The 11,873-nt window shown below is 46.8% G+C and overlaps 1 protein-coding gene across 1 annotated transcript; it reads left to right on the top strand.

Annotated features, from left to right (window-relative positions):
• The first annotated feature begins 867 nt into the window (after positions 1-867).
• Positions 868-10,602, top strand: SMIM7 (small integral membrane protein 7). The gene is made up of 5 exons (XM_031437534.2): positions 868-969; positions 1,052-1,093; positions 1,584-1,636; positions 4,817-4,907; positions 9,514-10,602. The coding sequence occupies exons 1-5, from the start codon at positions 944-946 to the stop codon at positions 9,527-9,529; spliced, it is 228 nt and encodes a 75-aa protein (XP_031293394.1). The 5' UTR covers positions 868-943; the 3' UTR covers positions 9,530-10,602.
• The last annotated feature ends 1,271 nt before the right edge of the window (positions 10,603-11,873 follow it).

Below are 11,873 nucleotides of genomic sequence, written 5' to 3'. Positions count from 1 at the left end.
TCGGGAGACTGTCCTGTCCCATGGAGCGAAGACGGTCGAGTGTCCCATACTCTGTCCCTCGGGCCATCACGACCCCATTCAGCCTGGCAAGGAGGGATAAGGGGTCCCTGTAGAGTGTGAGCTGGACAGGGTATCTGTCCTTGGAGTGGAGCGGGATCCGTTCCGCACCTAGCCCACCCAGGCCGGATGGATCATTCAGGACCCCGTCCTCGTAGGGCTAAATTAGGACCCACGTCCTCTGTAGAGCCCTTGGATCGGGACCTCCAACTCCTTGGGGCCCAATCTGTGTGAATCCCAGATTCCCGTGCCCCACAGGCTCCGTTCCCCAGGACCTCGGTCCTTTATGGAGCTGTCATGATCCAAGCCCTCTGTAAGTCATGACTTCTGTCCCCTGCACAGAACACCATCCTCCAAGGGAACCTCTCAGTCGGGGATCGCGCCTGCCGTGGGGCCCAGGAGCAGGCCCTTTTGGAGTTCCATCAGTCGGAGCGTCCATGCCCGGGAAAGCCCACTGCGTCAGGACCCACTCCCCTGTTTAGTTCAATGATAAGGGGGCCCCGTTTCTCCAGAAGGCCCATCCGAGACCCTAGCCCAGCAGAAGGAAAAGCTGCAGCACTAGTTCTCCGGCGAGCAGGTCCCTTATGCAGGTGCGACCCGCTTCCAATCCGTGATTCAAACTCGCCCCCACGTGACTCCGCCCCTTTCGGTGACGTAGCATTCTCGCCCCGCCCTTCCTTGACTAGGCTCTGGGCCTCCAGAGCGAGGAGCGGCGCTCGCTCTTCCTTAAGGGGGCTTGGCCTGCAGAAGGCGGGACCCTGCCAGCCTTGGCCTTTGATTGGTCCAGCCCTCACCAGAGCTGCTTCGACATTGGTCGGCTCGTCTTCCTCTCCTCTTCCTCCCCGAGCTTCCGCTTCCTATTCTGACGGACGCTCCGGCCGTAACGATGATCGGGGACATCCTGCTGTTTGGGTAATTAGGGTGACCAGAGGATAGGGCGAGAGGGCCCGATGGGATGGGAGGAAGTTCACATAACCGTATTCTTCTTTCGCAGGACGCTGCTGATGAACGCCGGGGCGGTCCTCAACTTTAAGCTGTGAGTAGGCCGCCCTGAACCGCGGCTCAATCCCTGGGGCCCGTAGCCCCGCCCTGCGAGAGTGAGCCCGCCCTACGCCGCCGGCCCCGCCCTCAAGTTCCAGCCCTCTGGCCCCGCCTCCACCTTGGCCCATCCTCCTGTGACCCTCTGCGCCACCGCATCATGAAATCCGGACTCTCGGTTCCCCCAGGATCCTTTGTTCACACCCACGAGAGCCTCAGGCTCATCCCCCAAGAATCTCTTAGCCCTAACCTGTACCCTCAGCCCCAAACCTGGCACCTTCGGACCACCCTCTCCACCCCGTCGGTTGCAGGCATGGCTGTGATTGGCGGGGCACTTGGTGGCCCAGGGAGGATCACTGAACCGCCTGAGGTCACTCAGCAAATCAGCGGTAGAGCTAGAGCTTCCCTCTGAGCTGGGGGTCAGGGCGAGGGGACTAAGTGGTTTGTGTGTCCCATTGAAAGTGGACGCTGTCTGCTTCTTTTTGTAGGAAAAAGAAGGACACGCAGGGCTTTGGTGAGGAGTCGAGGGAGCCCAGCACAGGTAAGGCCTCCTTTCTGGACTCTGGGATTGATACATGTCAGAGAGGACAGTTCTTTTTCACCAATTTTCTTTTTAAGTGTGTGTGTGTGTGTGTGTGTGTGTGTGTGTGTGTGTGTGTGTGTAAGAGAGATGGGCCTGAGTTTGTGCTGTTCCTTCTACCCACCTCTGTCACCCACTTTTCTCCTGCCGGACATCCTGCATAGGTCAGCGCTCTTACCACTTCCTACAGTTATAATTTTCCTTTGTGTATGCTATCATCTGGCTAATATTTACCCCTCACACTTGACTTTAAGCTCCAGAGAAGAGGCTTCGATGTCCTTGCATCTCTGTTCTTGCAATGCCAGCATTCCAGCGTAAATGAATGAATGAATGAGTAGCCTCACAAGTAGCTGTTATTTTCAGAATGCTGTAGGTCTGTTTGTTTAATTTTCAGTTAGATTAGCTTTCAGATAAATCAGGACATGTCATATAAAAATTCAGATGTCTGATTTTTCAAGAAAAATCAGAACATCCTACAAGTTGGGATGGGTTCAAGTGACCTTTTGGCTCCTGTTGAATGGGAGTTGAGAAGCAGGACCTGGTTAAAACAGGACTTGTAGCCTCTACCTCATCCCAGCCCCAACCCCCTTATTTTTACATTATTTCACCTGCCCGGCCCCTGGAGGCCCTAGAATTTATACTTCCTGCTAAATTGATTTATGGAACTATATGGAGTCTAATGAGACCTGTACATGACTATTGTGTCCATTCATTCATTCATTCATTCACTAAGCATTTATTGAGTACCTACTACATACCAGCCACTGTACTGGATGCTGGAGGGACAGGAGGGAGCAAGACAGATGTAATTCCTGCTTTGGGGTTATACTAACATGGGGCAGGACAAACAATTCCTAAATGAGAAACAAACAGTGACAGAGAAGATGTCAGATGAGAGCGATGGGCTTGCTTCCCCAGGCTGGGCTGCATGGAGGGGAGGCCCTTGGAGGAGGTGGCATTGCAGCAAAGATTATGGGTGCTGTGATGAAGCATCGCACCAGGAGCCATGAATCTGAAGGCAGTCTGACAGCTCCCCTTTATTGGGGAGCCTGCTGGGTGGTGGCTGCATTGTTAGGTGCTTCCTATGAGTGTTTCACTCCATTTCCATTCCTAAAAGATGAGGAACATTGTCCCATTTTACAGATGAGGAAGCTGAGGCTCAGAGATGTAGCTCACCTTGTTCATGGCTGCACAGCAAATCAGTGACAGCATCAGGATTGGAGCTTGGGTTTTTCTGACACCAGAGGTTGTCCTCTGAATCACTATACCATCCATCTGTTCATTCATTCATTCATGCATTCATTCCAAAGATGTATATATTGCTTACCCACCATGTGGAAGGCACTGTACCAGCCCCTGGGGCTGTGGTCCATAGATCCGAATTGGAGCTGTAGTGAGTGGGAGATTGGGCATGCAGGCTTGGAAGTGGCAGGAGCATAGGTGACAAGGATGGTCAGAACAGTGGCTCCCCTCTGATCAGGGGCTCTCTGCAAGGCTCCTTCAAGCTAGGAGTCTGTGCTGGCCGCTGCCCCTGTAGAGGATGCTCCTCTCCCTCCATCCTCTGGCTGACCCCTAATACCCTAGTGACTGCATTTGTTGAGAGCATCCTGTGTACCAGGTGCTGTGCAGGTCTTCCCAGTCCCCTATCATCCCCATTTATACAGGAGGAAACTGGGGCACACATAGGCCCAGGTGACCTGTACAGAAGGGCAGTAAACCTGAGCCCATATTTAAGGTCAGAGCGCACGCACTTCCTCAGTGAGACGTCTTCTGACCCCACCCCCCTCCTGACACCTGCCAGGTTGGGTTCCCACACTGTGGCTCCCGTGGCACTTGTCATAGTGAATATTAGGTGTGTGGATACTTGTTCAGTATTTGTCCTCCTGTGAGCTCCTTAAGTCAGGGATACCTGTCTCATTCTTCCCTGTATACCCCGCACTCAGCTACTCCCTGGACGGAGCGGCCTTTAGTCAGCATTTGTTGATGGTAAGAGAGCTCATTTTTGTGATCCTGGGCTCAGAAAAGGGCCTTGCCAAGCAGTGTCTAGCAGGCATTCTGGAGATGGACTTGTCTCTGACGTTTGTAGTCCATGCTGGGCCAACACTTGCATAGGCTGTGCTTCATGTGGCTAACCCCGTGGGTTGGACAATAGTGGATTCCCATCTAAACCGTGTTCAACAAGACCATGTACTGATCATATACTTGGATGGAGCAGCAGTGCCAGGTGGCTGTCATGTTGTGTGCTCTGGAAGTTTCTGAGTTCCTGCCTGGTATTCCATACTTAGCGGACAGCCCTGTGGATGACAGTTCAGGTAACGCCCTTGTAGATCACCTAATCTGGATCCATTCATTTTACTCTGGAGGCCTGAAGAGGCTGCGTGATCAACTCAAAACCCCAGAGGAAAGTTCTGGATCCCAGGCCTCTGGAGTCTTCACATACCAAATTGCCTCTTCTTGGAGAGGTTTCTGTTCCTTGGCATCAGAGGGGACCAGAGTAAGTCGTCACCAAAGCAAAACTCCCATTTTGTTTGCCTGAATTAGAATGCTTTTTCATTTGTAAACAGCTGAAAACCAGCTCAGAGTGATTAAAACAAATTGAAACATCCAAGGGTAGAATTGTCTTCAGGCACACCTGGATTCAGGGCGTAAGCCGTCCCTCCAGCAGGTGACCCTCTCCACCTCTTTTTTCTTCTGGGTTGGTTTTACTATCAGGGTGGCTTGTGTTGACAAAGAAACAGGTGTCAGGGGCCACCTTTGGTCCATGGGCCATGGTTTGCCAACCTCTGCCTTAGAGGACTGGACTTACATCTTCCCAGCCCAGCAACCCTGACAGAAAGCAAGTGCCTCTCTCCCAGTAATTGGGGAAAAAGTCCCAGGGCTGACTCATTGATCAGTCTTGGGTCACGTGCCCTTCCCTGAGCCAATCAGAGGTTGGGGGCCCGAAATTCTCAGGGGGTTGGTCAGTGGCAGCTAACACTTGAGTGCGCAGGGCTGGGGAGCAGTGGCAGCCCAAAAGAGAAGCCATGCTGCCACTGGAACATGGGGACAGTGGGTGCGGAGCAGGCAGAGGCCTCAGGAGCACACTGCAGCTGGGACAGAAACGTTAGCACTGCTTGTGCAAATGCTTTCTGACTCTTCCAGGAGACAACATCCGGGAGTTCTTGCTGAGCCTCAGATACTTCCGTATCTTCATCGCCCTCTGGAATGTCTTCATGATGTTCTGCATGATTGTGTAAGTCCAGCCCGCCTGTCCCCTTCGTGGTCATTATCCTCAGCATTGTTCTCCAGAATGACCCACCTGATGGTCATTCTCTGTCCTCTCAGTCTGCACTTCGGTGTCACGCTTTCTGCTTTCAAAGTAAGAACTCTCCACACTTGAGAGGAAACCGGGATCTACAAGAGTTAAACGATGTCACCTCAGTCCGGGCTGGAGCTTCGATGGGAACATGGCATCCTCCAAGTCCTGGCTGTGCCTGGTGCCTTGGCAGAGGCTGCCAAGAGTTGCCTTTTCCCGAGCCCATGGCCCTGTTACCTCTCACCAGCTGTGTTGTGCTTAGCCTATACTTGGCATTGGCCAGAATGGAAAATATGGCTTGAAGGGCCAGTGTGTTGCTGGATCTTGTTCCCACCCTGCTGGAAGCCAGTAGAAGTGTGTTCAGACTTTATTTCTGTTTTTTTCTGCCTATTTTTATTTTCTCATTAGGCTTTGGTTTTCCTTTCAGTGTCAGGGCACTCACTCCAGTGCTGCTATTGATGAATTGTGAGACTCAGTAAACAGACTCAGGGGAAAAAGCCAAAGGAGAATCTGGGATTCTAGGCCATGCTGGGCCCATCCCTGTATGCTTCCCCCAAAGAGGAAGAGAATGAAAAGCTGGCTGTCCTGAGTAATTGAGACGCTGACTTCAGGGTGGCTGAACAGTCCTTGTGCCAGCCCAGTGGCTGTTTTGAGGTGATGATTCCAGGACTTAGGAGATCGGGGGGGAGGAGAGATTTCTATGTCACTGGAAAATATTTTGGAGCCCAGAATGAGGACCATAATGTATGCCCAGAGAAAGAGCCTTTTTGGGAGCTTGGATAAGGCCTGCCTAGGTACAAAGAGGGCTTGTGAAGAGATCAAGGAGTTCACAGAAGGGTGTGGGAAGTATACCTAGTCCTCACAGGAAGTGGGAGTGTTGAGGGGCTTCTCCAGCCTTTGACTCTCTAGATTCCCACATGTTCATTCATTCATTTATTTACTCACAACTGTCTCTTGTGGGCTGTGCTCTGGGCTTACAGTTGAGACCAAAACAGTTATAGTCCCTGCCATCAGCGAATGCACAGTATAACATGGACATAAAATAAGCAAATAGTAAAAAAAAAAAAAAAAAAAAAGGTTAGTTGTGAGGTGAATTGGAAGGAGGTTCCCAGTTTAGGAGGGTCAGGAAGACACTCTCTGAGAAGGTGTTGTTCAAATCATGACCTAAAGAAGGAAGCCTGCCATTGACAGAGCTGGAGAGAGGCACAGTAGCTCTCTCTACTGGAAGCAAGATGTGCAAAGGTCCTGGGGCAAGGAAGAGCTCTGTATGTTTTCCTCATTTTGTTCTTTTCTGTCTGTTGGCTTCATCGTCCTCTCTTGCCCGACTAGCTTCCTTCACTGCTCATCTGCTGGCCTGTTACCAGGATGGTAGCCTCAGGCTTTGTGACCTCCCAGCTCAGCCCAAGTCTTAGCTTAGCCAGTAGCCCATTGTCCTGATTGTGATTTCTGGAAGCACCTCGCTAGCTACTTGTTACCCAGGGCCACTTGGATTGGGGGTTCCAGGTCAGAGATCAGCAAATCATAGCCCATGGGCCATATCCCTCCTCTGCCTGTTTTCATGAATGAAGTTTTCATGAGTGGAGCACACCCATGTCTGTGCCTGCTCTTGCACTACAGTGGCAAGGTTGGATCATTTTGACAGACTTGCAAAGCCTGAACCGCTTACTGCGAGGCATTTTACAGAAAGAGTGTGCTGATCCCTGACCTAGGCCAGCTCTTTCAGCACGTGCCAAGAGCGGAGGATGCTTCTCTCCAGAAAGGGCTTTTTCAGGATATAAAAAAATGGAAATCACCTAAGTCTCCAAGAACAGGAGGAGAGTCAGGTAACTCAAAGGATATCCGTATGACCAGCTGTCATGCTGCCATCACTGATAATGTGCCGGAAAGTTCCGTCTACTCAGGAGAATGTTTTGAAAGTAAAGGTCAAGTGTCACCTGTATGCACACTCTGGCGTCACTTGTGACTTGCACACAGTCAGCATTGAATAAATGCTGAGTGCATGAGGGAAATAACTTCCAGCGAGGGAGCTGGAAGGATCTACCCCAGCCTGTCCACGAAGGTGACTGTGCTGTGACTGCTGAGGAATTTTGTGGGCCCATGGGGTGGTTCGCTATTCCCTGCACTCATTTTTGTCTTGTTTGAGCTGAGCTCAATGGGAAATTTTTTTAAGTGATTAAAAAAAGAAAAAAGAAAAAAACCTTGAAACCACGTGTCTGAGTGTTTAGAGACCAAGGGCACTGATACCTGTGACTTTGAAACACACCAAAAATAAGGTAGATGGGGGAACAGTATAGCTCAAGTGGTAGAGCACATGCTTAACATGTACGGGGTTGTGGGTTCAATCCCCAGTACCTCCTCCAAATATAAATAAATAAATAAACCTAATTACCTCCCCCTCATAAAACAAACAGACAAATAAGGTGGACAGATACATGGATAGATACACAGTAAAGGAAAGCGTTAATTGCAGAATATAGGTGGTGTGTGTGGCGCTGTTCTCTGAACTGTTCTTATAACTCATATGTTGAAATCTTCGTAATAAAAATGGGTGGTGGGAAGATAGAAAATGAGGGTGTCAAACCATGGAAAAGGGCCTTAATAAGTAAAAAGTGGAAGTCAGTCTTCACAATCCAAAATTTTGTAGGATATTCATAGGGTTGTGTAACCCTATGAAATAGTTCTAGATTATTTTAATCATCCCCAAAGGGAAACCCAGTATCCATTAAGCAGTTACTCCCCATTTCTTTTCTTTTTTTAAGAATTTTTTTCTTTTTCTTTGTATTTTATTTTTTTTATCCCCATTTCTCCCTTACCCCCAGCCTTGGGCAACCACAGATCTACTTTCTGTCTCTATGGGTTGGCCTCATCTGGATATTTCACACTGATGGAATCATACAGTATATGGCCTTTTGTGCCTGGCTTTCGTTCAGCATCATGTCTTCTAGGTTCTTCCATGTCGTGGCGTGTATCAGTACTTCGTTCCTTTCCATGGCTGAATAACAGTCCAGTGTGCATTCCTGTACAAGTTATTGTGCAGACTTAAGTCTTCAGTTCTCTGGTATATACCCAGGAGTAGAATTGCAGGGTCACGTGGTAACTTATATTTATCTTTCTGAGGAACCGCCGGACGATTTTCCAAAGTAACCGCAGCAATTTACATTCCCACCAGCCGTGTATGAAGGTTCCAGTTTCCCCACATTCTTGCCAACGCTTGTTATTGTCAGTCTTTTTGAGTACAGCCATCCTAGTGGGTGTGCAGGTTGATTTGCATTTCCCCGATGATTTAGGACATTGAGCTTTCATGCGCTTATTGGCCATCTGCATATGTTCTTTGGTGAAATGTCTATTCAGACCCTTTGCCCATTTTTGGGTTATTATTGAGTTGTAAGAGTTCTTTTTATGTTCTGGATCCCAGTCCCTTATCAGATATATGATTGGCAAGTATTTTCTCCCATTCTGTGCATTGTCTTTGATGGTGTCATTTGAAGCACAGAATTCTAAAATTTCTGTGAAGTCCAGTGCATTTGTTTTGTTTTGTTTTGTTTTGTTTTCATTACTTGTGCTTTTTGTGTTATAGCGAAGAAATTTTTGCCTAACCCTAGGTCACAAAGATTTACAACTAGGTTTGTTTCTAAAAGTTTTATAGTTTTAATTGTAATAGTTGGGTCTATGATCCATTTTGAGTTAATTTTTGTATATGGCATGAGGTAAGGATCCAGCTTCATTCTTTTGCATGTGGTGTCCCAGTTGTTCCTGCATGTGGTGGCCCCATCTGTTGTTATTTTTTCAAATAATCTCTTTATTTTGGAAAGAGTTTAGATTTATAGAAATGTTGCAGAGATAACACACAGAGTTCCTGTATACAGTTGACCCTTGAACAATATGGGGGTTAGGGATGCCTACCCTCTTCGAAGTCTAAAATCTGAGTATAAGTTTACAGTTGACCCTCTGTATCCGTAGTCCTGCATCCACAGTCAACCAGCCTTGGATGGTGCTGTACTTCAGTATTTGCTATGGAAAAAAATCCGCGCGTAAGTGGGCCCAGGCAGTTCAAACCTTTGTTCAAGGATCAACTGTGTATCTTTTTAATAACGCTGTGGTTTTCCCCTTTAGGTCTGTATTATAACCTGTGTATCGATTCCCAAACTTCCTGGACATTTATATAATTTTTAGGCCTTTTCTATTCTAGATTTTTTTCAATGAGCAGAGCTAGCTCTAACAATTGTTTGCTTACTCAAAGGTCTTATTTTATTTATGAAAGTTACTGCCGACCTGCAGTAATTGAGAATGGGCTAAAAGAAAATGTTACAGATTTGTAGGGAGTAGATACTCTTTTAAAGAGTTACTTTTTTTTTTTTTTTTAGGTGTATAGTTTGGGAGCCTTAAGAGTGTTTACATGGTTGTATAACAGAAGAGTTACTTCTAAAATCAGAAGATGATGGAAAATAATCTTAATGATAGTAGTGGAGAATATGTCTTGAAAGTGCTTTCCGAATAGTAGCTTCCCATCCTCATGGGTATGTCTGTCCTCTGACTTTTCCAGGCTCTTTGGCTCCTGAGCTCCAGATATGGAACCAGGAACACACCTTCTCAGATGCCGAGTCTCCCTGCCTCCGTTCCTGATGACTTCAAGAATGTTTTTGACCAGAAGAATGGTGACCTTCGCAGAAAGCCCAAACGCGTGGTGGGTGGAAAAAATGTTCGCCACGATGCACAGCCACACTACTGTTTTCTTTTCAAAGATATTTTCACTCTGATCCCTGCATTGAAATGCTGTCAACTTAAGGAATTTGAGGAGGGTTTACGCAAGGGGCTGTGATAACATTGCCTTCCGAAAAGATAAAAGAACCTACCTAGATTGTTGAATCAGATTAGAATCCCTCTTCTGCCAGGCTTTCACTGGAAACCCGTTTCTGGGTGTTGCTTGGTTTATTTTTAGTAACCATCCTTTTTGATTCAAATGATACAGGTTTTTAAAAAATCTTTTTTATTCAGGGATCTGAAGCAGAAAGGTTGCCATTTAAGTTTGATGCAGCCTCTTATGGGACTGCATTTTTGAGGAATGAGCAAGTTCATTGTTGCTGAGTCTGTGTCCAAGTTCCTTCCCATCCCGCTGGGCTCTGCTCAGCCACTCTGTGCCACTGAGGGTGTCCCCAGGTCTTTAAGGGTGAAGTATTGCTGATTCCCATGGAGGAGAGGTGCAGAACAATTGACGAGGCAGATGGAGGTTTTATGAGAAATTTTGTCTTGCCTTGAAACCCTCCAGTAAAGTAATTTTGGGGGCCAGTAATTATACAGTTTCTAGAACAAGAGTGATTTACGTGGTAATATTGGGACCCAATTTGGAAAGCTTGGGTTTTGGGGTCTGCTTTTTAGGTGGGTGATTTCAAAGTTGAAAAACAATAAGACTCATTGGAGGAAGTACAGCATTTTGCACAGAAGCCTCTTTGAAAGGGAGTCCCAGATGAATCACCAAAATGACACCCTGAGGGTCAGCTCCCTGACCCCACTGTGTTTAATTTGTGGTGGATTTTCAAATCTTGACTTGTAGGGAATGTGGGGGAGGAAAAAATAAATATGCAGGCTTTTAGAACTAAACAGCATTGAAAATAAAAGCTCATTTCTAAAAGGACCTTTGGTTTATACATTTTTTTTTTAACCTAGAAGTTGACTTGCAATTTGAGTTGTTTCAAATTATGCCATGGGAAACACCTAGGATTCGTTGATTGTGGGGGCTGTTGAAAAGTGAGAGAGGAGGCAATCTTAGATGTTCCTTTTTGGATTTTGTTCAATAAATGTTGGGCAGGAATTGGGCAAATATGATCTCAGGCTGCCCCTGAGAGACAATAGTTATATTTTTCTCCAGAGTACTGTTATCTCATTGTTAAGTTCTTATAAGCAATGGAGCTTTGAGGGATGCAAATCAAAGGCTGTTCACATTTTTAAAGTTGCATCTCATGGATGTGTATCTTTAGGAAGCTTTTCAGGAACCCTCATTGGCACCAAAGTTTATCTAATTTTGATTTTGGGGTGCAAAGGGTCCCATAACATATAAATTCTGGGTCAGTTAGATGTGGGTTCAAATCCCATCTCTGCTTCTTGCTGATGGGGCGTTGGCTGATTGCTTCTCCTTTCTAAGCCTCAGTTTCCACATCTCTAAAATGGGACCGAAGGTCACACCTGCTGGGATTTTTGTAAGGTTCAGTGAATTTGAAGGTGGCGCCCGGTAAACACTCATAACTATGGGTGTCCTCATGGCCCAAATTGTCTCTCATCTTGCCTCCATTCATTCCTGCAGTCTGTACACAGACCATTAAAGAGCAATCACATCATTTTTTAAAAGTGGAAACAATTTCCAGCATGGAAAACGTTTTCCTGTCTTCCCATTCTTTTTCCAGCATCTTCTTTATATGTCATGATATATACGACATAGTCCCAACAGTGGATGAGGCAGTTTGGGTTTTACTGTTGTCATTTTGGCATCACTTCCTTCATATCTTCTGGACTGCCAGAGAGGCTTCGTGGTTCTCATTTTTAATTACCACGTGGCATCAATAAATCTCTCTTTAACCTTGGCCTTCTGGCTGGCCCTCTCATACGTACTTTGAACTTGTACTCTGTATATATAAATGCCACTGCGGTCACCGTTGTTATGACCTTTGCTGGCTTCCCTCACTAGTATTTCCCAGACTACCCGGTGAGGCTACATCTATTTGTACCACCACCGTAGCTTCAGTTTGTTTGTTTCATTTTGTTTTAAATTAATTTTGTGCTTTTGTCTTACTACCAAGACACATTTATGGTAGAAAGATTACAAAGTACAGCTTTGCTGGAAGGGAAGAAAATCACCCATAATCACACTCACCCAGAGAGCATCATTCTTGGTACACATTGTTCTGACTT

The sequence above is a fragment of the Camelus dromedarius genome, chromosome 27, assembly GCF_036321535.1.
Source record: "Camelus dromedarius isolate mCamDro1 chromosome 27, mCamDro1.pat, whole genome shotgun sequence".
Taxonomy (NCBI): Eukaryota; Metazoa; Chordata; class Mammalia; order Artiodactyla; family Camelidae; genus Camelus; species Camelus dromedarius.
Note: the sequence above shows the minus strand (reverse complement) of the source record. Positions and strands in the feature narration are given on the sequence as shown.

What these genes read in the sequence shown, in the direction of transcription:
- SMIM7 (XM_031437534.2), top strand. Translation starts at nt 944, where the DNA reads ATGATCGGGGACATCCTGCTGTTTGG. An exon ending in GGGGACATCCTGCTGTTTGG is followed by an intron (nt 970 to 1,051) that starts GTAATTAGGGTG and finishes CTTCTTTCGCAG; the next exon opens with GACGCTGCTGATGAACGCCG. An exon ending in GTCGAGGGAGCCCAGCACAG is followed by an intron (nt 1,637 to 4,816) that starts GTAAGGCCTCCT and finishes TGACTCTTCCAG; the next exon opens with GAGACAACATCCGGGAGTTC.